Consider the following 25880-nt stretch of genomic DNA (forward strand, 5'->3'; position numbering starts at 1 on the left):
TGGTCATAAAGGGATGGACATGGTCAGAAACAATGCTCAGGTAGGCCGTGGCATTTAAACGATGCCCAATTGGCACTAAGGGGCCTAAAGTGTGCCAAGAAAACATCCCCTACACCATTACACCACCACCACCAGCCTGCACAGTGGTAACAAGGCATGATGGATCCATGTTCTCATTCTGTTTACGCCAAATTCTGACTCTACCATCTGAATGTCTCAACAGAAATCGAGACTCATCAGACCAGGCAACATTTTTCCAGTCTTCAACTGTCCAATTTTGGTGAGCTTGTGCAAATTGTAGCCTCTTTTTCCTATTTCCTTTCTTTCCCATTCAGACATTCAGTTTGGAGTTCAGGAGATTGTCTTGACCAGGACCACACCCCTAAATGCATTGAAGCAACTGCCATGTGATTGGTTGGTTAGATAATTGCATTAATGAGAAATTGAACAGGTGTTCCTAATAATCCTTTAGGTGAGTGTAGAGTGACAGCCAAAGCCTACAGTTTATGGAAGAGACATGGAGAGAAAGGAAATCAATGCTGGCTATATGTCACAAAACTACAAAAGTTTAAAAGTACAGTAAAATAAAGATATGATGCATTGGTGCTACGAAGACAATGGCTTGACAGCTGTTCGTACCTGGGGGATAGCCTGGGCTGCCGGTCTGGTAGAGATTGGGCGTATAGGTGGGGGCTGTGGTGGGGTATCCTCCTGGATAGCCTGTGGACACAAGAAAAAACAATCGTTTTTTTTAGACCAACACTTTGTGGAACAAAGCTTGATATTCTGAACGACAATCTGATAGGGCGATCTTTACTGACCATTGAGCAAGAACTTTTTTTTTTTTCCTTTCTTTTTTAATCTATGCATTTCTGTTTTTGTTACAGTAAGTATACCACCAGTTAAACAGGGACACTAGACACGGTATACTAGAGTCTTGCTTACCATAGCAGAGATACCCAGCAACCAGACTATTTCCACATGTCCAGAAGACAGGAGCTGTGATACATACGCAAAAAACTGAAATTTATTACATTTTAAATTTTTTTAACAGCCCCTTTAAATTCTCCTCCCCCACCCTCTTTCTGTGCCTAAATACAATCCTCTTTCTACACTGGGCTCGAGACAGGAGGACAGCACAACGCAGCGCTCCGGTGACCGAACTGACAAATGGCAGGGACAGACAGGAAATGCACGAAGACAACTCTGGCAATGGAAGCCGGAAATGTTGGTCAGGTGTTGGAAAGATTTTGAAAACAGGCCAACGATCTAATTTTGACTTCAGAATTATTTGTATGTATTTTACAAATTTCGAATTTGAATTTAAAGCAAAATGGCTGCTGCCCGGTAAAACAACAATAGTGTGTGTCACTTCAGTAGTTTAGTTCACAATTTAAAATAATCATCGCTCATCTGGCTGCTGTGTTGCAACATTTGTTTTGTTTAACTCAAAGCAAAGTAGAAATGTCAATACTGTGATCCCAAAATCCTTTTGCTCTGGAGCACTTTCAGACATCAGTACACCACAGATTTTCATGAGTTGCTCTTCAAATAGCGAGGCTTGCAGAGCACAGTGCTCCCGAGTAATGTTTCTCCAACATGGATTTAGTATTTCGCATAACTAAAACACGTGGGAGCACAAATACTTTATTTGTTCTGAACCATTTGAACTCCATAAACTACAAGCGCTATAATATGGTTATGACAAAGTTTTACAATGCGCTGGTTAGCATGTAATGTAGAATGTAGTGTTCAGTTCTGGTCACCCCAGAGAGGCCTGAGAGAACGACAACTAGACTTATTTCCGGGATGAAAACCTTACGAGATGAAGATTTGCAGCTGGGGGTGGCTTGATTATGGTATTGATTCTTGAGAAGAATGCACAATGTTTTATGATGCTGGGAGAGAAATGTGAACTTGGCAAAAGATGACTGAACAAATACAAGCACACTCATTTAGATGTCTTTTTCGTATTCTAATCTCCTCACGTACAGGACTAAACAAAGCTTGGAAATACCTGATACGCAATGTATTTTATTAATTATTCACATTTCTCTCTCTCTCGCTCTCTCTCTCGCTATTAGTCACCCAAAGTCAGTTTCTGCCTCACTGGAAGAGTCACAGAGCAGGGCCCTTGCTAGTTATTTGCCAATGTGGGGTATTTCTCATTAGTTAGCATTCCAGTTTTTCTCTGCGGCAGCACCTTTGTGAACTCTAATCTGAGCAGCTGTAATCTGAATACGAGTCACTCCAGAAGTACAGCGACTCTGGGCACGCTTCTTCTGCCACTGATGGCTCTCATTTCACCAGCGCACTGAAATTTAATCAATATGATATTGTTATGGCACAACCACTCAAGACCGAACACCCTCTGCGTGTCACTGGCAGCCAATCCTCAACAAGCAGCTCACAAATACAGACGAATCTTAGAGAAACCTTTTAATAAAAAGCTTGGCTCCCTTGAGAGGCAAGGTAGAATGAATGGATGAACGAACGAATGAATGAAAATAAACCTAATTCCTCTCTCCTTGGGACATGCATCTCCACAAATTCCATGTAAATCTCCACAACAATTGAATGGAATGATATTAACCTTGAAAGACTTTTCATTCATCTCCATTTAAGTGTGCTTCATTCTCCAGGAGCAACCTTGAAATCCTCCCCATAATTGGTTCTCCAAAAAAAACAAATAAAGTGGTATTCCAATTAAGTACTAAAGACAAGCAGCAGCCCAGGTGTTCACCTTGTTAAACTGTGTAGAAGAGAGCTTTCAAGTGAATAGAAATTTCAACACAGTATCAGGAGACAAGTGGCAAACAACAGCATTTAAAAACAAGACCCAGGTCACCAAGAATCTGTTTTGATTCCATTTTCACCAATTTCAACAGCGACAAACGTAGCTATTCTGCCAAGCCAAGCAGCCACACTCCTTCCCTGAGCAATTAAGATTAAATCTGTTCCTCTGCCCTGCGGCTCTCCAGAGTACAGAAGCCAGTTTGAAGTTAGCACAATAAGAACCTGTCTTTGTGATTAGGGAGAAGGTGTTTCAGATTGTCTTGACATCAACCCCATCAATCTTAACTCTCCAAACCTTGAGACAAACTCCCACCTTCCTTTGACATTTCAACCCCTTTTGTCTGCAAAACATCATCAAGAGAGGGCACAAGTCAAATGCATGGAGCAGTGTCTCTCTTGGACTGTTCACTGTACACAAGATGTTTTACCACCTGCAAATTAAAGTGAACATTTTCCAGGTTAACTATCACTCCAGTACAAAAGGAAGCACTATTCAGGTCAGGTTCTCAGAGTCTCATAATCAGTCATTCCTTCCCTCCAAAACCAAACAAAACGAGAAATTAGCAAGATGAATGTGCCCAAATTAGACTACACCATTATTGTAATTTTTCCTGCACACCACAAAAATTACAAGAAAAAATTACAAGATAAAGATCAATTAACACAGCAAGAATTGAGCAAAAACTAAGCACAAGATGCTTCTACGGTTTTATGTCCCATTAAATGACTTTCCTGCCCTCTTTTTCTCTCTGCTCTACCAGAGTTCAGAGATATTGTTAAGATTCTTTAAATGTCACAAAGAGAAGTAAAACATAATATTGGGATTAACTTTACTCCTTTATGTGAGTGAAATTAATCTAGATCAGCATTTAAAAGTCTAGCTGTCGTGGCCTAATTCTGTCAGTCAACTGGCTAACTAAGCACCATACAGTTTAACACACATGCAACATTTACCTTAATGGCTTCCGAGAACTATATTTACCATGATGCTGTTGCATCTTTAGGCAAACTATAAAAATTTGCAAATATGAAGTGCCATCACTGCATCTCCAATCAGAAAAGAAAGGTCTCAAGGAAGCCATTTAAAAAAGTTCTATTTAAAAGAATAAAGTGCCTTTCAGGAGTAGATTTAATTACAGTGGTAATTAATAAACATTTAAACCAACACAAGGAGATGCACATCCCAGATTATTAAAAAAAGATAAATTAAGTTAAATTAAATCCCTTGCATCTTTCAAAGGAGACAATGGTTTTCAAAAACTAGATCCTCAGGCAGAACAAGAGAAAACTCTCGCTACATGCAATCATAATTAAAACTAAGTTCTACATTTGCTTTTTACAGAGCTCAAAATATAGGAGAACTCGCTCAGTGAAGAAAGGTGTCCCGTTACTTCCAGTTTTAGTATTTGGTATGTAGTTAAGTGTTCTTGCTTCTACTGATAGAAGGCATTATTGAATGAAGGGATGAGACCTGAAGCACCTCTTTCATCTACCTATGTTTAAAATATCTGTTGAACTACAACAAAATCAGACAGCAGGGGCATATTTACAACTATACTGCATGTTGTGATCACACTCCCATACACAAACATTCAATCCTTTAAGACACAGACTATACACATACAAGACAGCAGCCACTTCTCAAAAAGGGAAAAAAGGGCCAAATGGGAGAAGTTTTGTGTTGTACGGCACTGGGAAAGCAGGCAGATGGCATTTATTACAAGTAGTCTATTTCAGTTACACTTCAGTTGTTCGTCATGCAGTTGCTGTTGCACATGTTGATAAAACAGGGGAGAAACCGGACTCAAGGAAAATAAAAAAGCCTAGTAATTAGTAAGCCAAGTCCAGTAATAAATTCCAAGGCTTGAGATTAAATCAACAGGATTAAGGATACTCCACTAAAAATATTGTACATGACAGTTTTCATTTTCACATGGTGGGTTCTGAAAACAAGTCCACGGGTTGGTAAAGGATTGTGGTTCTGAAAAGATCTATAGCTGTAACATTAGCACAAAAAAATAATTTTATTTAAAGAGGTGCGTCCCGTCCTGCCTTGCGCCCTATGCCTGCCGGGATCGGCTCCAGCTTCCCCGCGACCCTCACCAGGATATGCAGTTTCGGAAATGGATGGATGGATTTAAAGAGGTGACACTATAAGTGTTAAGATACACTGTTTTATTCAAACCAAGGTCCATGTCCAAGTTAATTTAAGGTTGGAAAAAGTAAACAAACCCCCTGTAAAAAAGCCTAATGCCCACAAAATTCCCTTGGTTAAGTCTCATTTAACTTCCTAAAATGAATTTGGGGTTTTATTCTGTTAAGAAATATCCATCTTTGCTTAAATATGCCCAGTTTTTCACTTTTAACTGAAATCCCAGTACAGTTTAACATTTCCTTGATCAAAGTAGTAAGCAAAAAAAAAAAAGACTTAATGATTCATAAAAAGATAGCCTACATACAGGGAGTCACTTGAGCACCAACTGCTTCTAGAGACCTATGAATCAAGCCATGTTAGACTCACTTAAATAGATAAAAATAGTAAAACAGGAGACTGACTAAAACTGCTCTAATGAAATGTCATTCTGGCAGCAGCAAGTTCCCCCATCTCAGAAGGCTGACAGCATAGTAGAAGGTCACTGCTTAAAATGTGCAAATACTGAACACCTAGGCTATAATAAATTGATAACTAAGTAATTTTTAGGGTCTGATTTTCAGTAAACTTAAGACTTGAACCACAGCTTCCAGAGTACAACGTAGATGGTTTATTAAGTACATTTAAAAGGCAAGATACCTTACAATATGCATTTCATTTATTTAAAAAATAAGGATATGCTGCACTCTGCTGATTTATCAATTACTCGATAAAAGTCGATAAAATTACAAAATAATACATTTTGCATATGCATCTGTTCCTGAACCTATAGAACAGCAAGTGGTTATTCTTAAAGCCATTAAGAGGAAAGAGAAAATGTGTAAATGACAAGTCTAAATGTAAAGCACAAGCTGCTGTTTTGGCCCAGATGGTAAAAAGGCTCATGAGCAAACAGGGTCTGATCTAAATGAGCATGTGCCAGCTGGACCTGCCCAGACATCAACTATGGCCCACAACACAGGGCTGTCTGTAATCATTTATTTATTTACTTTCTTATGTACTATTTTAATAACCAGAGTGATTAGGGGGAAACCTGATATATTACAACAAAAATCCATTTCCAGCGAGAGCACCTACGTAGAATTATTTCTTCAGTGCCAAGCGATCAGTATATCCTCCAATGTTTTGCTGACCGCTGCATTGGTGACATTTACCCCTAAAAAACTGCTCCAATCGCAGGTTATTAGAAGCAAGAGGAAAATGTGAACAAAACCAAGTTGTGTTTTGTTGTTCTAGAACCAGATTCAATATCAGATGTTGGTCATATTTGAAACTAACATGTTTAGAAAAGGTGCCCAACCTTCCAGTATGCTTAAAACAGATCTAAAATATATATATATATATATATATATATATATATATATACATACATGCAGAGGGTTATTGATTACAGAAGCCAGTTCCTTTCCCTCCTTCTCCCTGACTGAGTTCTGCACATCCTGGCCCCAGTCTCTTCAGAGCCCAGGTCTTGCATACCTTTCCAGCAGCCCCTGTCAGCGCCTGTCACCGCTGCCTATTCATTCTTTGCAGTACTGCTGCCATCAGCAATTCAAAACTCATCTAGGGAAGAGTATATCACAACCTGCAAGCGCACAGAGGCCATTAAGAAGTCTGTTCATTCAATACTCCATTCATTCATTATTCAGACCGACTCGGTACGGGGCGGATCTAGGTCATACCCACTGACGCACCTGCATTCGCGCCCACACACGGCCAACCACAGATTAACTGGAATTTCACCTACGCGTACCATTTTTATGTTCTGGGGTTTATGGTTTGATTTTAAACACGCTTTGCAAATCTCAGAAGAACACCAAGAATAAACCAGTCGGCCTGCAAATGCAGATCCTCAAGTTTCCATTACGGTGTCAGGAAGAACCGGGCTGTACAGAGCGATATTTTTTTCTCCCCCCCACACTTTAAATTGGAGCAAATTAGTGAATACTGATGAGAATTGGGGATACGCTTCTCTCAGATATTTCCAGTTACTTTCTTAAGCAAGCTATTAATATGCCCCCACCAGCAATACAACTAGACCTTTCATTTCTTATCAGTTAGTTCAACAAATCTATTTTCTTAAAAAACTGGAATATAGGTTTGTTTATTTAGCCTAGTTATTGGCAGATGCCGTTATCCAGGGCAACTTGCATAATATATTCTGCGTAAAAGGGTTCAAGATATAAAATATGCATGAAAATGACATCCATCTTGTTTAGAAACAAAGGCAATCATTCTGAAAACTACTGATCTCAGAAAAGAATTGGCGGGGGTGGGGAGCACAAAGAAAAAGTAACAAGTAACCCTCAGAGGTTTCTGGGATCACAGTGCATCCATCTTCATTAAACTAATTTCACCATGAATTACCCAAATGGGACATATATATTGCTTTCTGCACTTTTTAACATTATTACTATGCCAATTAGCGAGGAAATATATCTGTATTCACAAACCCAAGATAAATTGCCAGTTTTTAACTAATTAGCTTGTGTTTAACAAATGGGGAAAAATGTGGTATAAACACAGTACTGTGGAATTGAATTACAGAAGTCCACAATGGGCTCCTGGACAAGAAAAGGACAGAAAAAGGACAAAGGTGAAACTCAGACTGTCTTCTACCACTATTTGCTCCAACAGGACAAATCCTGGAAAAGGGACAATGAATGTATAGTTGCAGAAGTGGAGTTACTGTACTGCCTTATAAACCTCATGCTTTTTTTCTTCCTGTTCCAATATTAAACTCAGATCATAGCTAAAGATGTTGTCGTCCCATGTGCAAATACTGAGAAATAGACGAGGAAATGTATAAAAACAAAATGGAGGGTTGCAGGAATGGAATGGGGATTATCCATTACCAAGACTGAATTTTGCAAAATCCGAACAGGACTCATTGCATAAAATTGATTGTCATGTTGAATAACCATCCCCAGTCCCACCACCCCTGTTTAGATGAGTGTTTCAGTGTGCTGCCTTGTTCTGTATCCTTACATTCAGTGCATCCCCAATATGATTAATCATTCCCATAGCTAGCCATGCTTTGCTCCCTGACATTTGTAATGAAATTTAGTGGCTGTGAAATTTTATAAGAGCATTCGGTGTGGAAGACATGGGTAATGAAGCATTGGCATACAGCTGTATGAAAAAAAATACATAACGGTCATTTTAGATTTCAGGTATTGCTTCCCCTCCCCCCCACCCCCATCTACAAAATATTAAGCAGGTCAAATAAAATAATCTAATTAGATGTAAAACCTGATAGTCGCCACCACAGGGTTCAGCTGGTCAGTGTAAGGCTCCAGAGTATCAGTGGACAGCTAGGAATCAATTCATGTTTCACTTCTCTCCTGTCTCTACAGTTCAGGGGCAGAAATCAGTTAGTCCAGACACCACACACTGGAGATATAATTAGCATGTTCTAAGCAGTTTCTCAAAACAAAATGAAAATTTAAAAATAAAAATAAAACCATAAAATGAAGACAATAAAAGTGTGTCAAACTGTTTTTGGCTACAAACGAGTTCTAAAAAAACACTGAATATGAAAAGTTTGTATTTTTGTTAGTTCTCCAGCTCCTTAAAGATTACGGAAAGGTAGTGACTTATGGTTGAACGTAAAGTTTACATTTCAATCTTTTACAAAAAAGAAACCGTGGTATGGGATGGCCATGCCTTAGGCAGGTCATCAGCCTCTGCATGTCCCTGTGGTGAGCAGGAAACAGGTGCAGAACACTGGAAAATACATTGTTCATCATCGAGAGCACATGCCGGGTGTCGGCAGTCAATAGCTCTCTATATTAATGTGCTCAGAACACCAGCTGCTTACATCTGCTAGGGTTTATTAACATTTTCCTTTTGTTTTCCTATGAAACCCAAAGCTGCATCTCAGCTGGGATATACCTGTTTACAACCAGAAAGCCACCAAATACAACAGGGATGAGGGAGGGGAACAATGCGTCAACAATCGGGTACATCTCCTCCGTGAGAAAAACATCTTCTGTGTAACTGGTACCAGCAGGGGAATCCATTCATCCTGTGAAACGGCAGGTCACAAGCTAGTCCTGTCCCAAGACAGCGGGGAAAAGCAGAGACTCCCTGCAGGTGAGCAGAGGCACTGTGTATGTGTGTGTGTATGTGTGTGTGTCCATTGTATTAGCTGCATTGTGAGGAGAAAGCTGCATGCTGCCCGAATCTCTGAGGCTCAATCACAGTCGAGCTCCTGATATGAAAGACAGAACAGCTCCAGAAACTGGAGCAGCGTGTGCCAGCGTTCCCACAGGCACACCTACTCCCACCTGCTAAGTCCCAGATTAACAATAAAACTGGTCACCATTTTCTTTTCTTCGTGAACTGGGAAACAGCACCATCTGTGAATCCCAGTAGTTCATTTACAAACCTCCAGTAGGGGGGTTGGTTTGCTTAGATGTTTTTTCATGATTACTCGAGAAAACTGTGTGTGTCTGTATGTATGTATACATTTTTACATACACATATACATCTATATCAAGACAGAGAGAGACAGTCTCTATAGAAAGTCTAAACCTCCGTCCTTATAGCTTGGCATTAAAATGCAGTAACAGTTGTTTTTCCATTTATCTACACATCCAACCCCACAACTTCCAAGAAAAAGTAATGTAAATTAATACAAATAATAATATAAAAATAAAAAAAAAACAGCTTGGTTGAATAAGTGTCCATCCCATCTTGTAATAGCAATCCTAAATTAGCTCAGGTGTAACGAATCACCTTCAAAATCACATACCAACAAGTGGCCTCCACCTGTGTTAAACTGTAATTATTCACATGATTTCAGGATAAATTCATCAGTTCTTGTAGGTTCCCTCTGATGGGAACTCCATTTCAATGACTAAACCATGAGCAGCAAGGAGCTTTCAAAACTGGAGAAAAGTTGTTGAAAGGCACAGATCAGGGGATGGGTATACAATGCAACTGATCAGAGGCTACCAAGAGACTAATGGCAACTTTGCAAGAGCTACAGGCTTTTATGGTCAAGACTGGTAAAAGTGAGCATGCGACAATAATATCCCATGCACTCCACAAATCTGGCCTGTATGGTCGCGTAAAAAGTCATTACTCAAGAAATCCAACAATGAATTCCATTTGAAATATGCAAAAAAACAAAAACAAAACAAACACTCAGATTCTGTAGCCATGGGGCAAAAAGTTTTGTGGAAAAGAAAATTGAACTTTTTGGCCTAAATGCAGAGGTTGATGTTTGTCATAAACCAAACACAGTGTCTCACCCAAAGAAGCATGGTGGTGTCAGCATCGTGTTATGGGGATGCTGATGCACTAACACAACAAAATCGGGAAAAATATTCAGGAGGGTGGTAGACTTTCTATAGGCACTGTATATACATACATGTATAAACACGTACAGTACTGTGCAAATTTGTAGGCAGGTGTGGAAAAAATGCTGTAAAGTAAGAATGCTTTCAGAAATAGACACGTAAATATATTATTTTTATCAATTAACTAAATCCAAAGTGAGTAAACAGAAGAAAAATCTAAGTCAAACCCATATATTTGGTGTGACCACCCTTTGCCTTCAAAACAACAAATTCTTCTAGGTACACTTGCACACAGTTTTTGAAGGAACTCTAAAGGTAGGTTGGCCCAAACATCTTGGAGAACTAGTTATTCTGTGGATTTAGGCAGCCTCAGTTGCTTCTCTCTCTTCATGTAATCCCAGACAGACTCGATGATGTTGAGATCAGGGCTCTGTGGGGGCCATACCATCACTTCCAGGACTCCTTGTTCTTCTTGAAGCTGAAGATAGTTCTTAAATGACTCTTGCTCTATGTTTGAGGTTGTTGTCATGCTGCAGAATAAATTTGGGGCCAATCAGATGCCTCCTTGATGGTACTGCATGATGGATAAGTATCTGCCTGTACTTCTCAGCATTGATGAGACCATTAATTTTGAACAAATCCCAAACTACACTTGCAGAAATGCAGCCCTTCTGCTACAGCCAAATATTTCAAATTTTGACTCATCAGTCCAGAGCACCTGCTGCCATTTCTCTGCAACCCAGTTCCTGTGTTTTCATGCATAGTTGAGTCGCTTGGCCTTGTTGCCACGTTGGAGGTATGGCTTTTTGGCCACAAGTCTTCCATGAAGGCCACTTCTGACCAGACTTCTCCGGACAGTAGACGGGTGTACCAGGGTCCCACTGTTTTCTGCCAATTCTGAGCTTATGGCACTGCTGGACATCTTCCAATTGTGAAGGGAAGTAAGGCAAAGGGTGGACACACCAAATATGGATTTGATTTAGAATCTTCTTCTGTTCACTCACTTTGCATTTAGTTAATTGATAAATATAATCTATTAATATGTCTATTTTTGAAAGCATTCTTACTTTACAGCATTTTTTCTCATCTGCCTAAAACTTTTGCACAGTACTATAAATACACACAAACACTGTCATTGTTTGTTTGTTCTCGGATTCATTCATTTCCTTTTCCATCTCTTCCTGTTGTATATATTTATGCATATGTATATATGTATCATGTAAGCTCTGTTATTTGAGTGTGTGTGACATGAACAACTCCAAATTTGTGAGAAATGTACAGCGCCAAGCACAAGGTTCACTGGCAGGGTATCGCCTCCAGGAGGCTGGTGCAAGTCCCCTGGAGACTGGTAGACAACACGTGCTGGGACCGTATGCTTCAGTAAGTTCCACTGACTGAGACTTGAGCTAAAAATGCAGAGGGAGGCAGGGATCAGCTGTTTTGACAGACTCAATGTACAATGTACACAACAACAAAAATAAATCCATAAATCACACCTGGTTTCGGCTCGAGTATAGATGTATATGCGAGACATGGACACAGCCTAACTCCTGATAGAGGAGAACAAATACAAATACGATGCATTTAAAGGAAGAGGCTGTGCATCTTGTTCTGCAACATTATGGATGGAGTTCAGATACCGACTGATGTTAAAATAAAAAATAAAAAACCTTGGGCTTTCCCTTATCATTCTATCCCACACAAACATTTGTACTCTGCATTAAATGGGATTCAGAATAATCACTGCTGACAATAAAGGCTCACTAAAACAAAAAGACATCCAAGTCATTTTAGGCTATCAGAGCATGACAATTTCTGCCATTCCATAAATATAAAAGACGGATCATAAAAGCTTTTCGTTGTGCCACATTAAACCGTCTCTAACAAGGATCACAGTACTCCCACGCGCACTCTGAAAACGCGCTTCCTACACAACTAATTAGGGGCCTTTCCTTTTTTTTTTGTCTCTATCAGAATATATAACAGGAACACATTCCTAATATTAAAACACACACACACACACACACACAAAGATCATAAGAAAAGTTACAAATGACTGGAGGCTACAATGCTCATTTTATCTTCCAGTTACTGGTATGTTACTGATCTATGAACCTTATTTTCTCTCTGCAAAGATCCCAGTTAATCAGGACCTGAAACTTGACATTACCCTGTGTGCATTTCACTCGGCTTTGTTTTTATCAGGATCCGCAATAACCATTCAAATCCCATAGGTTTACAGTGTGGTCCTGACGTGTTTTTAGCTAACTATATCTCAGTCTACAGAGGATTGCTGTACTTCTACCCTTGCAATACTTGCAATATCCTTGCAATAATTAAAAGGTATATTTTTTGGTGTTCACTCTTTAATTAATATCTGCACTCTGGCAAATTGTTTCTAATAGGATGTAATTAGACAGACACTCAGCCTAAGAATTTGGCAAAATATTCGGCTGGCATCAGCTGTGACAGTTATTTGCTGACACTGATGCTGAAGACCACCATGGAGTGGCACAGGCAGAAACAGCATATGGGAAACTATCCTTGCATCAACAATCCACACAACATCTCAGCGGCTCTCCTGCTGGGCCAAGATGGCAGAGATCGCTGCATTTTTTACGCAATGCTCTGACTGACAGGCACATGATCACAAGCGAGACTAGTCCACAGCACTGCTCTGGGCTGTCTACTTGACCCAATCTACTAAAGTTAACCCACTGCCGGGCACACACAGGCCCCCAGGACAAATCTCTACAGCCAGCCAGAGGGCATCTGATGACTCTACCCCTTGACTGCAGTTACACGTCTGTATTAATCACATTCTACAGCAATGGCAGCGTGATGGATAAGCTTGAGCAGCAGTTATGGTTAGATGCAAAAGATAAATACAAAAAATAACAACAATATTGGAGTATCTGTAGGGCATCCATTAAATCTCATGAGCAGCTTCTTACTGTAACAGACTTGATGCAGAAGCCAGCAGAAGTGAGCACTGTATCCTACTGTATTTAGATATAACTAATTTAGGTATAACTACATTTCTGCCAACACCCGTCTTCAATAATTTTCTCTAAAATATGTGCAATTTGCACGGGAAATAACCCTATTTGTTTAGTATTTTTATGCTTTTGTTAGAATTCATGGTTTTCTTGTCCATCGCTAAAAAGTGTCGTTTCAGCAGGTGCTTAATGATAGTTAACGATTGACTAACACCTCCCAGGCAGACATGTATTCAGCGTAGTTTCTGAGGGTTTTTCTTCTCAACAATTTGTGTGCATCATCCATGATGTTTTTTTACCTCCTCTTAAGAAAAGACGAGAGATTAAAGCACTAGCTAGTCAAAGTCAGTCAGAGCAACGTGTCTCTCAGTGTTCCCTGAGGGAAGATGTTACACTCTCATGATTATGACCATTGCCTCTAACTCAGCCGGTCTAATCTTTATCCCATGAGTCCGCATTAAATGCAGTGACTTACATTTTATTTTGCCCAGAATTTTCCCATTTCTGTGAAGGTCATGATTATTATATCTAGGAATTCCTATCCTTGTTTTAATTCCAGAACCTGGTTACAAATAAATAAATAACTAAAATACAAGACGGCCTGAAAAACATATTGCCTGGGGCACCTTTAAATTAATTCGCTTGCATCCACTGTGTTTCATCAATATCCAGTACCATAGTAACAGCCTCTCTGCTGGAATGCTAATTACTCTCCCAGCCTACGGCAACAAGACAATTAGAGCGGCATAAATCCCCTTTCTATTTTTTTCTTATATGGATCTATATGTATTTTTATATACATATAGTTCCATATAAAATATATATTTATATATACAAATCTCTTCATGGAGAGCTCAAAGCAGCTGTAGAAGCTGGTGAAAACTGACAGTTTAATTCAGATACCCTTACTACATGGCCTCAGAAAGTAAGGTGGGGGGTAGAGTAGGAGATACTATGGGATAAGGCAGGCGAATTAAACACTTCCTTGGGCTAGAATACTAATCCCTTTACAGGATAAAGGTAAACCCGAGGCTAATTCACGGTGTTCGTTTGGAACAAAGGAAAGCTGGCTGCACATGCTTTGCCTGTATCCATAAGCACACATCCCCTCTTTGGACCATGCCCATTCAAACTAGAGTGGCTGTTTTGAGCTTCGAGGTTATATGAATGTTCCATATTTGGAAAAAGGAATCCTTGTTGATACAATAACACCTCACGACTTCTGCAACTACTTAGAAGTCTATTACTTAAAACTACTACTTATGTTAATACATTTCTAATTGTCCACACCATTTACAAAGCAGAGATGAGTAGGAGCAGAAACATGGACTCACCATTAGGGCTGTGGACTCCTAACCAGGTGGTTGTGAGTTTACATACCAGGGGAGACACTGGTCTGCCGCACCCTTGAGCAAGATCATTCACCCAGGTAAAACCCAACTATATAATTGGGTTAAAAGTATCAGTCAAATTCTTAATAAGGAAAAGGACACTTTTCTAGTGCTAAGGAATAAAAATTGGTACATTCAAAAGCACTTGTAAAGAAAATTAAATCTGCAAGTACACTTGAAACCTATGATCATTCCTTGTGTGGAGAATTGCCAGCTAATATCCTTTCAGTCACAGTGCAGATGGTTGCAGTTCTGGCTAATGGAAAATAATGTTTTTATGCTTGAATTTGTATTTACTTCTTTACTGAACCAATACTTTTTCATTACTGTACCTGTAGACAGCTTGAAGATCAGGTTAAAAATTAATAAATAAATAAATAAATAAAATAAATAGGATGCGGGATTATTGCACACAATGTTACACTATATACACACATACATAGCTGACTAAGTGACCACCACTGTTGCAGTGTTTGCAGCACTGAGGAAAACAATCTGAGAATATGGAATTAAATTCCACCTTACATAAGTGGAAAACAATGAAAAGGTAAAGCAAATTACTTCTAAGAATCTTCAGAGATGGGATGAATACTGTCCATATATCTAACTAAACAGCAACATTATAAAAATTCTGATATATCTTCTGATTTATTTGCAGCTGCCATTGAATTCTTCACTTAAATTTTACATGGCAATGCAATAATTTGATTTCCTAGTTTATTGACCTTATCCAAGTATTAACCACATACACTTCCTGTAACTTTATAAGAAAGGGCAGACTTCATATCCCAGCACTCGCCAATTTAAAGAAGAGTCACAAAAGGGTTTATTCAGGATGACCTATTCTTGACCCCACCCAGAGACTCCATTTCCTCTTAATCACATGGGCAAATCAGAGCTGGATACACTCGGGCCGCTCTCAGTGATGAAGTGGGGGAGCCATTCATACCTGAGCTATAAGAGGGGAAAAAAAACACACAAGAAACAAACACGTCAAAAGGCCAGAATTTCCTAAGGTACATCACCTAGCCTGTCGCAGTTATAGGTTATTTATAGCTATGCTTTAGTACAGGCTTGGCTAAGGAAGATGTGTTTAGTCTGGTTTCCTATTTAACTGGGGATGCGATTAAATAAATACAATCTCACCCTCGCTCCACCCCCCTCCAAAGAGGCAGAAAACACAGCAGGCCATTAGATGCACTTCACATAAATCATTTTTGCTGACAGTACATTTTATCTTTCCAGTCACAGAACGCTGTAACCTTTAAAAAATAAAAAAACAACTGCAGATCCAGTGGCCTTTTTCAGATACAATCCAGCCATTCCTTGTCATACTCTTATGCATTTATTTCTTTACCTTGGAGCACTAAGAGAGGTGATCAGGTAATTACATGATCTGGAGACAACGTGGAGGGCACACACTTAGTGAAAGGAGCACTGGGGCAGTGGGATTGATAGCATACATTTTGCCTTGGATTCATGCTTTTACTATTAGTTTGCCTGTTTAAAATTACATGGGGCAACTAATGAAAAGGACAGACAAATCAAGTTTAGCAGCTAGCAAGACATTGTCAAGAGTGCTAGCCCATTGGCCATCCTGCTAAACAGTGCAAACTACCACCTGAGGATGTGAAAAGGCCTCCAACAGCAAAATCTGAACATAGCTAATGAGGTGCAAAATCAGCAGGGAGGGTGACTGCAGAGAACAGCAGCTCAACATAAGGGAACAAAGCAGGTTCCTCTTCTCAACACGTGACGCAAGAGAGAGAGAGAGACCGACCGAGAAATAGAAGAGACAGCAAGTGATAGAGAGAGAAAGAAAGGAGACTGCAAATGAGAGACTGAGAGCGTGATCCAGTGTGCGTGGGTGTTCGCGCGCGTGGGGGGGTATAATACAATCTCCTTTACTCCCAATAGCCAGTTCTTAAATCCAAAGAGAGGCCAATCCAAAGAGAGTGAATTGAAAAGCAATTAATCACTTCCCTTGTCATGAAGTGAGAAGATTGTAAGTGCGAGGTGGTGGAGAGGGATAATTCCCCAGCCTCCAGCTCTGAAATGCTGGTATCTGAATTTTAGCACAGGTAAAATCAGATTGCCTGTCCACAGCATACCCGGCAGCGGACAAGGCTCCTCGGAAACAGAACTAGCGAAGCATTTTTACAGTAAATTGGTGGGAAGTCCAGGTAGATGCAGAGGTACGGTGTGGTGTGGTGTGGTACAGGAAGACAGGAGTTCAGCATGCAGCAGGGCATGTCAGTGCTGCCCCTGCGGAGTCCTCTAACTTGTAATTCATGTGATCCAGCTGCAGCAGCAGTAGCATGGGCTCAATGATGGAGTCTTCTCTTCCTGCCCTCCCTCTCCCACAACTCAGGGCTCCCAAACCTCATGAATCATCCCTGGCCTCCGACACATTAACATGCCGGGCTAGCCTCTGTCCTCCTCCGAGCTGCTGCTGACAGAAGACCAACGAGCAGCCAGAGGAGAGAGAGAAATGCAACAAGAGAAAGAAGCGTGCAATAAAGTCATTCTGTTCTAAATTCAGGTCACCTACTCAAGGGTAAGCGATAAGTGGTACCGGTCCTGTCAGTGTCTGCAAGTTGAACCGACTCAACTGATCGCTGTCAGGCAGTAGCGGCACAATATCACAGCACTGCAAATCACAATAATATAGATTTGCTGTTCAGCTGCTTTCAGGAATAATGCACATATCAATTACTTTTCAAATAAGCAGAAGCCCCACCATTTTAAACGTCTCCTTGTTTTCTACAGACAATATCAAAGTGCACCATCTACAGAACCATGCATTTTTTAAATCAATCAGTTTATGCAAATATTTTCCAGCAGCACTGTACCGTTTACCAGACAGCTATTACCGAAATCCGAAATCTTGCAGACAAAAAATGTTGCTCAAAAGCATTTTATATATATATATATATATATATATATATATATATATATATATATATAAATAGAGAGAGAGAGAGAGAGAGAGAGAGAGTGCTGCTTCTAAAAATGCATAAGTAATAACAGCTCTATATACACAGTAATTTTCATTGCAAAAAATCCTTTGAGCACACAGAGAAAACTACGACAGGCAGCTCTATTTAACACATTCACAGCAGCCAACAGTACCATGACATTTCAGTACTTTATATCTATTTAATTTTGGGCCTCTCCTAATTATAATAGGATATAATGTGAGGAACTGTACCTCAAAATAATACAAACCATATTTCAAAATGTATAGGTCACTTACAGCCTGTGATATAATTACCAACATATCTGAGATTTCTGCATGACAACAATCTACAATAAAGGAATGAGGAGCTCAGATCTTACTCACGGAAAGCCCATTTGCAAGAGTTTTTCTGTTCACTGCTCAAAACAAGGTAAATTCATGGTTACCAAATTCACACCAATACAGCAGAAAATGATAAGGACTGGCTTGTGCAGAATTAACCAACTGGAATCAATCTACAAGGCACATGCAGCTTCATTTTCATCTTAAACTCCCATGCAAGCATACATAGGATTCACGTCACTGCGACTATAATTTTCGACATAATGACACTCATTCTGCTTTTAAAAAGTTATATTAATTCATTACCCTAATGATACTATAATGTTGCTTATAATGGAATACTTCCTTAAAATATACCATATGAGAACCATATAAAAAGCACATGCTCCAGTTATTGCTGCTGAATGGTCGAGATAAGCTTTCATGGGCCCACAAGTCTTATCAGGGGAACACACCGCAGTAAATGGATTGGCACTTCACAGGAGAAGAAATGCATTACCTGGATTAGTGAACCACTGCACTAACCCATTTGAAACCATCAGTCAATTTATTTACATTATGAAGTTAGCATAATTACATTTGACAAATGCTGTAATCCACTAAATGCAATTCACACTGCTAGCATGTAAGGCAAGGTTTTGTTTATTCAAAAGGTTCATTGCAAAGTCAGAGAATATACATTATTACCTCAGAACTCAATTAAGATGGCATGTTTCACAGGAGTGTTCAGACAATAAATACAAATAATTAGGTGGATCATATTAGCACTGCAAACGTTGGATGATTTAAACATCATACCAATTCAGTCTTTGTATTCAATACCATTAGTACCACTATTCTTCCAGATAAACATTCATTTTCTCAAGGTGACACTCAAGGGCATCAGAATGGATTATTTTAAGACTCATTTCCCATCCTATCTCCACTAAATGTTTAAGCTTCATAACCACTTTGAGGTATTTCAAGGAAATAAAGACAAAATAAGTGCTATAAACCATATTGTAGTATCTTTTATAAGCATCCATTCCTCAAACCATAGCAAATTCATGAGATCCTAAAGGACCCCTGGAAAACAGCAGCTAGCGAGCACCGTGTATACTGCTAATACAGGAGCTACATTTGGCAGGTGTGCTTCATAAACCACTTCCCTCTTGATTTACAGATCTATTATCTGAAGAATTGTATTAATCTGAAGGAGCAGATCTCAAGTTTCCTTTTTTGCTCATGTCCTTGCAACCTTGCCCTTTGGCTCCAGGTATACTCTAACCATTGTTCCTTAGATCTATTTGAGTGCTCAGGTGATATTTTTCAGATGCCAATCCTAGAATTCTAGGTCTTACCAGAGCATTACAACTACCTTTACTAATTGACTTGATAGATGATGTAGGCTATTTATGTAATTTGATAAGCAATCATACATTTGGCCGAGCATTTTGGGCGAGACCATATTGTTTAATTGGAATGATCGGTAGTGCCAGCACACTTGCAGAACCCAATCTCATTAATTCATGTCAGAACGGTCTATACAAGAGGCGATCTGTCAGGGTAAATAAAGATCACTACCGATTTTTGTATTTTGTTGCAATAACAAATAATAACAAACAATGCTACTGCTCAGCAGTAGCAGAAACAGCTCACAAGACCCAACCAAATGCCTCTAGAAAAAGAAGGGGTTCATAATGCCAAAATGTGAAGTGTTTTTCAATAAACCAGAGAAGTATCAACTGCAGAAATGGCTTCTTTCAGCCACATTAGCAATACACAGTTTGTCCCATTGCCATACGATAAATCCCTCAAACCTCAGAGATAGCAAAGAGGATTCTCTCTGTGCTCCCAGTGCTGTCACGCAAAAACCTGATTTTGATTCAAAAGGAAGAAACAAATGATGGTAATCTTCCTGGTGATATTTATATGTGCTGATGTGTGACAGGCAGTGTGTCAGTTAGTGTTACGTCAAGCCACTACATTCAACAAGAGAGCCATAACAACAGCCAAGCCAGCGTGACTTCCACTTCAGAAAAATGCTTATATACATGTACACACACACAAATCTGGGCAACATCCTGCCTTCAATCCCTGCCATGAGAGTATTTTATTTATGCTATGATTTACCCAGACAGGACTTACTCAAATAAAACAGCAATTCCTTGAAAGCCTTATCTAAAGTTACATCTATACATCCATCTATATATTTTATTTGTTATTTATAGTATGTCAGGAAGCATGGGCTAACCATTCAGTTGGTTTGTTATCACTACACTTTACACAGCGCAACATACTTCCCCTCTGAGGAATAAAGGGAGGATAAAGGCAAGGAACCAAAGGTTGCTGGTGAGCACATCAGTGGGGCACCCTTTGAAAGCATGTGTCAGGCCCCTTGTCAGCTGGTATTGTCGTGGGTTTGTTTTTTGCAAGGAAAGTGAATAAATCTAAATTAGGAAACCCAGTCATGTGGTTGACAGGAATGAAATGGAAAGTAACTGAAATTAGTCCAACCACAAAGACTGCAACATAGGTGGCAATGGAGCTGATTAAAAAAAGCTGTCTAACAAGAAGGGAATGATCTTCTACAGTGAGCATCAGCAGGAGGAGTAAAAAAAGTTAGGACACAAATGCCGTATCACAAAATAAACATGCACCTGGAAGAAAAATAAAAGAATGGAAGGAGGGGAGGAAGGTGTGGAAAGGATGAAGGCTGTAAACACAGTACAGGCACATTTGGCTGTGAATGAAAGCTCAGCAGATTGACTGCTATAAACACACGTGGAAACAGACTATGAAGAAGCCAAAATCAATGCACAAAATAGCTGACACTCTTAAACTCTAGCACTAAATTGTTTAGTACTGATGGAGGGAATCGAGGCTCTGTAGCAACTTCCAAAATCAAGCCCCGGCAGGCCCCATCCTGCAGATTAAATGGGTCTCTTTAATCCACAACCTGCTAAAGATGATAATTATAAACAATTGTGTATAGGATTGTGGCTGCCTAATTTTAACTATTTCTGCTGTCACTACCTGCGTTTCATGGTGTAATTATCTTTCGGTTTCCCTTTCACAATTAAATCATTGTTCTGATGATGCATCTCGCAATTATTCATAATTGCTTTGCATTAAAATGACATTGTAAACTGCATTCAGGTTGACCAATTAAATAGCCGGTCAATGTCACGTAATTCTTTGCAAAGGAAAAAAAAAAAAAAACCTTGGAACAACATCTGCTAACAAGTCTCTTTCCACTCCGAGAATTAAGCTATTGCACACTGATTAGTTAATTACTCTATCAGGGTGGAAAACACGAACAATAAATGCACAATTGGTCATCAGACCTGTACGATTGAATTGAGAAACGGACGTGGATTACGTCAATAACGGCTTTAAAAGGCAGGTAGGGACAGGAGAGATAAAAGTTGAGTAGTAAGCTCTATGGATTAGTTAAACTAAGTAAAGATCTCAGGTTGGACCAAAGAAAAATTAAAATGCAGACCTCCAGAACTAGATTTCATGAACCCCTGGTAAAGAACACCAAAGTTCACACTTGATCTAAAACTCTTCCAAAAGCACTATTTCACTACAGCTGTCTGAGTCCTGTCCTAAAAAAAAAAAAAAAAAAAAGAAACCTCAAGTCCTAGCACAGCCAGGACAGGGTTTTAGACTACGGACCGTGGAAGTCCACGGAATGACACCCCAAACCGTACGGCGGGAGTTTCAAACAAAAACAAAAGAAGAAAATGAGCCCTTTGCTTGGTTTGGTTTTATTTCTCGTTTCGTTTTTCTGTTTCCAATTACATAAACGGTGTCAATTCCAAGCACACCAGTTCATCAGCAATGTGGAAGAGCTGCTCACCTGTGTAGGCCATGTTCTTGGGATTGCCGTAGGGAGCCCCGGGCTGAACGGGACTGTACACAGGGTTCATAGTGGAAGACAGTCTACTTTTGCTGGAAGACAAACAAAACAGACAAAAAAAGAAAAACATTTTTTAGAAACGAGGCACATAACAACAACCAGTCAAAACACCCTTATGAAGTGATAAATAACCAATTATATTTCTGGATAAACAGTGGGACCATTTCTAGATCAGCCTTTTCTTCTTTCTGGTCTACATTGTCTTCCCAAGCATATGCCTATTGGTATGCTGTAGAATTACATGAATCTTGCTGATCTTCACAGCACTGAGCACTTTGCTCTTCGTGCTGAATTTAGCTTTCGAGGCCTGAAACGCAGCAGGCAAAGGTGCTTCCCAAGTGACAAGACAGCTGCACGCCCCTATGTGGAATAGAGGTTTGTTGTGAGAACCAATATCAAAGGCAATTTACAGGCCATACAAAATCCAAGGAGATATTGAACTTCAACGTCTGTCAATGCAGCCTAAAATTATTCACAAAAAGGATTAGGTGAAAGGGGGGTGCATAATCAGAAAAATAAATGCTAGAGGAAAAGCAGGAGCGCGTGCGTTTGTGAGGCGATTGGGAGTGTAAACAGAAGACTGTTGATTTAAATCTTGGCAGTAAGTGAAGCTAAACTAAGCAAATAAATTACACCCCAACATATGTACGCCAGAACCATCAGCATATGTCAAGTCTGTAGTCTGGTATCATTAAGCCATTAGAGGAGAGTTTTTGAAACAAGCCGGGGGTTTTTTCATTCTTCATTTTATTATACCACCTGGCCTTGTTTATGAAAAATGTTAATCAACACAAACTGTTTTCTGGCTAAAACCCCCTAAACTGTAGAAAATTTAAAGGCAGTTGTTAATATGCCATCACACCTGGGTCCTTCGAAACCTGCTACAGCTAATACCACTTCAGTTTCTTGGGCACCACCTTTCCTAAGACAAAGATGATCAATTAAACCTTAGTTATACATTCATTTCACAGACATCTAATCAGGACCTGTCTTGGCTATCTGGAAGAGCAGTCCTTTTTGCCCTTACTGAAAAAAACCTAACAATATGACCCTTGAGTTCTGTCCACCTTCTCACACAGCTACAATAAATTATCCAAATGAATAACTATACATAGATACAACTTTGTCTTCTGAGAGCTGCTGGTTCACATTACTGGCAGCCAAGCTACAGCCCTGGGGACCACGTCACAGGTACATCACAAACTAAAATGTTCTGTTGGAGCTCCAAACTTTCCCTTCGGTGACCTTCTCTGCGTCCATGTAAGCTAAACCTTATCAACATGCCTCTTATAATGAAGAGCACTACGAGAAAGGGGGCTCATTATATGATCAAGGTTGGAACCCCCCCACCCAATCCAGCAGAATTATACCAACAATGTATAAGTAATAAGTAATGTATAAAAAGGTATACAATTCCACTGTGCCACATAGCATCACAGACCGAAACGCTGAGGTACACACACATGCAAGCATGTACAGACACAGACAATTCGCTCAGCTCCCCCGCTGTGCCACAAACCAGTGCTTTAGTCAAACTCACATGGCGGATTCACATGCCTCCTGCGCCAGTCCGTACTTATTCTTTCACCCATGCATGCCCAACTTAATTACCTGAAATCTGTCTGCCCAGTCTTTCCATCTTAATGTTACACTGCCTGGCAGCAACTCTGCACTGCAAGAGTGACGGCTCTCCCCCCTCCACGCTTAACACACAATACTCTAGGTCCTGCCCTCGATGTCTGCTCAGATGATCTGCTTCTGTACTTGACAGCAATACGCTTAATTTATGGACGCTTCAATGCACATCTTAAGAGCAGCCAACGATGCAGCATTGTGTTTTGGAGATTAAGGAAGGTGCCTCACAAAAGATGGTCTTGGACTATGTTAAATCAAGTTTGGCTGTGAACAAAGAAAAGGAACTATTGAAAGTGGTACCAAAATAGACCAAAGCAATAGCTTAATTTCAGCTGTATGCATGTTTATGTACGTGTATATATTTTATAATATATGTATTATTGTACTTTGTATTGCTCTTATATTTTGTAACTCACCCTGGACAAGGGCATCTGCTAAGAAATAAATACATAAATACATACATGCATAAATAAATAATAAGAGACTTATTTAAAACAATCTATTACCTGCCCGAAAGGAGGAACAAAAATGTTTGCTTCTCTGGCAGAGAAATCAATAACTTGCTAATTATTTCCAAGTAAGACTATTTTAAGTGGACATTGTATCAGGAAAATGGGGCAGTTATATTCAATCACAAGAGAAACCTCAGTTACGATGAAAGTCTCATGCCAAACAGGCCTCAAACAGATGTCCAGTAACGTGCTAAGGTATGAGAATCACAAAGTTCCACATGTATGTAGCAAGATGAGATGTTACAAATATCAACTGGTTTATAATTAAAAAGAAAACTATCCAGCGAAGGCATACAAGATGACTCAGGGATTGATAAGCTAGTAGCTAGGTACCAATAGAGCAAGATGGTCAGAATGGCCTTCTCTTTTTTTTTTTTTTTCTAACCTTTATAATGTTCAATTCTCTCAGTGAAACCGTGTTCAACAGGCACTGGGCCGGACACTTTTCTCCAGTATATTGACACTAATGTTTAGATTGCAGAAAGCTTCCCAGCATTGTACGAGTGAGAAGCAGACAGGCAGCAGTGCAGACAGACATAAAGAGCGGTACTGTGTGTTATTTCTTGGTTTACTGAAGGGCAGTCATGCCAAGGCCTCAATATTGTGTTTGTTCTCCTTTGCAAAATGTAGTTTCAAGTGCATCACACTGACAGTGAGTTAGTGTGGTCACGAGTGCAGTGGGAAATTGCATTTTACAGCATACACAGCCTATCAGTGGTGCAAACACGTGCCTGCTGAGACTGAAGATCCGGTGATCTTTCATCATCCACAGGATGGTGATAAACTAATACTTACAAGAGCATGTCAGAGTGTTATAGTATTTGTAAGGTGTATTTTTTTAAACAAAACTATACATCATTGCAGGGCATAGCAAAACTAGCCTTGAACTCTGAGAGGAATTATGTGAATTTCAGACATAATATGCATTCCAGGGATATAAATAAACATTCCAGTGATCAGATTTGTTTTATTTCTTGCTTTAGTTTTAAAGTACCTTTGAATACTTTCTAAAACATGACCAATTCAAATAAATTCAATATAAATTATGCAGAAATAAGTGTACAGGATTTTCACTTGCTCCTCACACAGTGGCACAAGATGAAGAACAATGGCCACAAAGGCCCCTCACAAACAGTACCACACATTCAATAACAGGGCCTCAGCCAATGAGCTGAATGAAAAGCAATGCCCTCAAAAAGGCAGCAGTGTGCAGCCATTCTTTGTAAACAGTATTTAGACATTTTCCAAACCATGGCTTTGCATGGTTTAAATAAAGAAGTGGTTGCTGGCCCAGTTTTAGATCACAGACCCTACGAAGCTGGAATTTGAGCCACAAACATGGGGAATGTGGCAGGATGTGCATTTGGCAGAGATCTTGCTGAAAGGATACTAGACGGACCCAAGCAGCACATTCCAACAAAGATAATGGCAGTCTGAAAGATTGCCTAATAATGCCCCCTCTACAGGGCAAACAAGGGGAGTGAGGAACACTGATTAGGATGTTGATAGAAAGAAAAAGGTACTAAGCAGCAGTCGAGGTCAAATCATCCTGTATTTATGGCATGGAATCAAACAGCCAAGTAAAATAGTAATGCAACCGTCTGGCATGCATCTGGTCTATTCTTTGAAAGATGCTCTTAAAGGAACAATGGCTTGAACTAATACCAGAGGTCTAACTCGTTAAAATATACCCAGAGATGTAGCGGAGGCAGTTTCCACATTCCCATCGATCTGACAAAATGTCCGACCCCAAACAGACTTAATGAGTGACAGACCGCATGCATTATAAAAGACCAGCCTCAACAGTCTCCCCACCTGGACTTGTGATATTCCCACTGAATCCCACCTTCACAGTAATTCCCTTTCAAAGTCATTTCAGACATTTTG

The 25880-nt window shown here is 39.7% G+C and overlaps 1 protein-coding gene across 6 annotated transcripts in view; it reads right to left on the reverse strand.

The window, feature by feature from the left end:
• The window catches only part of fam168a (family with sequence similarity 168 member A), a 63167-nt gene that overhangs the window by 16824 nt on the left and 20463 nt on the right, over positions 1 to 25880 (reverse strand). For 3 of the 6 annotated variants that reach the window (XM_066699342.1, XM_066699343.1, XM_066699346.1), the window contains 3 exons: positions 21787 to 21878; positions 946 to 999; positions 640 to 720 (listed from right to left, as the gene is read on the reverse strand). In XM_066699342.1, coding sequence (XP_066555439.1) covers positions 640 to 720; positions 946 to 999; positions 21787 to 21856 — 205 coding nt within the window. In that variant the 5' untranslated portion in view covers positions 21857 to 21878. The remainder of the gene's footprint in view (positions 1 to 639; positions 721 to 945; positions 1000 to 21786; positions 21879 to 25880) is intronic. The other 3 variants (XM_066699344.1, XM_066699341.1, XM_066699345.1) reach the window with 1 other exon arrangement.

The sequence above is a fragment of the Amia ocellicauda genome, chromosome 3 (genome assembly GCF_036373705.1).
Source record: "Amia ocellicauda isolate fAmiCal2 chromosome 3, fAmiCal2.hap1, whole genome shotgun sequence".
Lineage (NCBI taxonomy): Eukaryota > Metazoa > Chordata > Actinopteri > Amiiformes > Amiidae > Amia > Amia ocellicauda.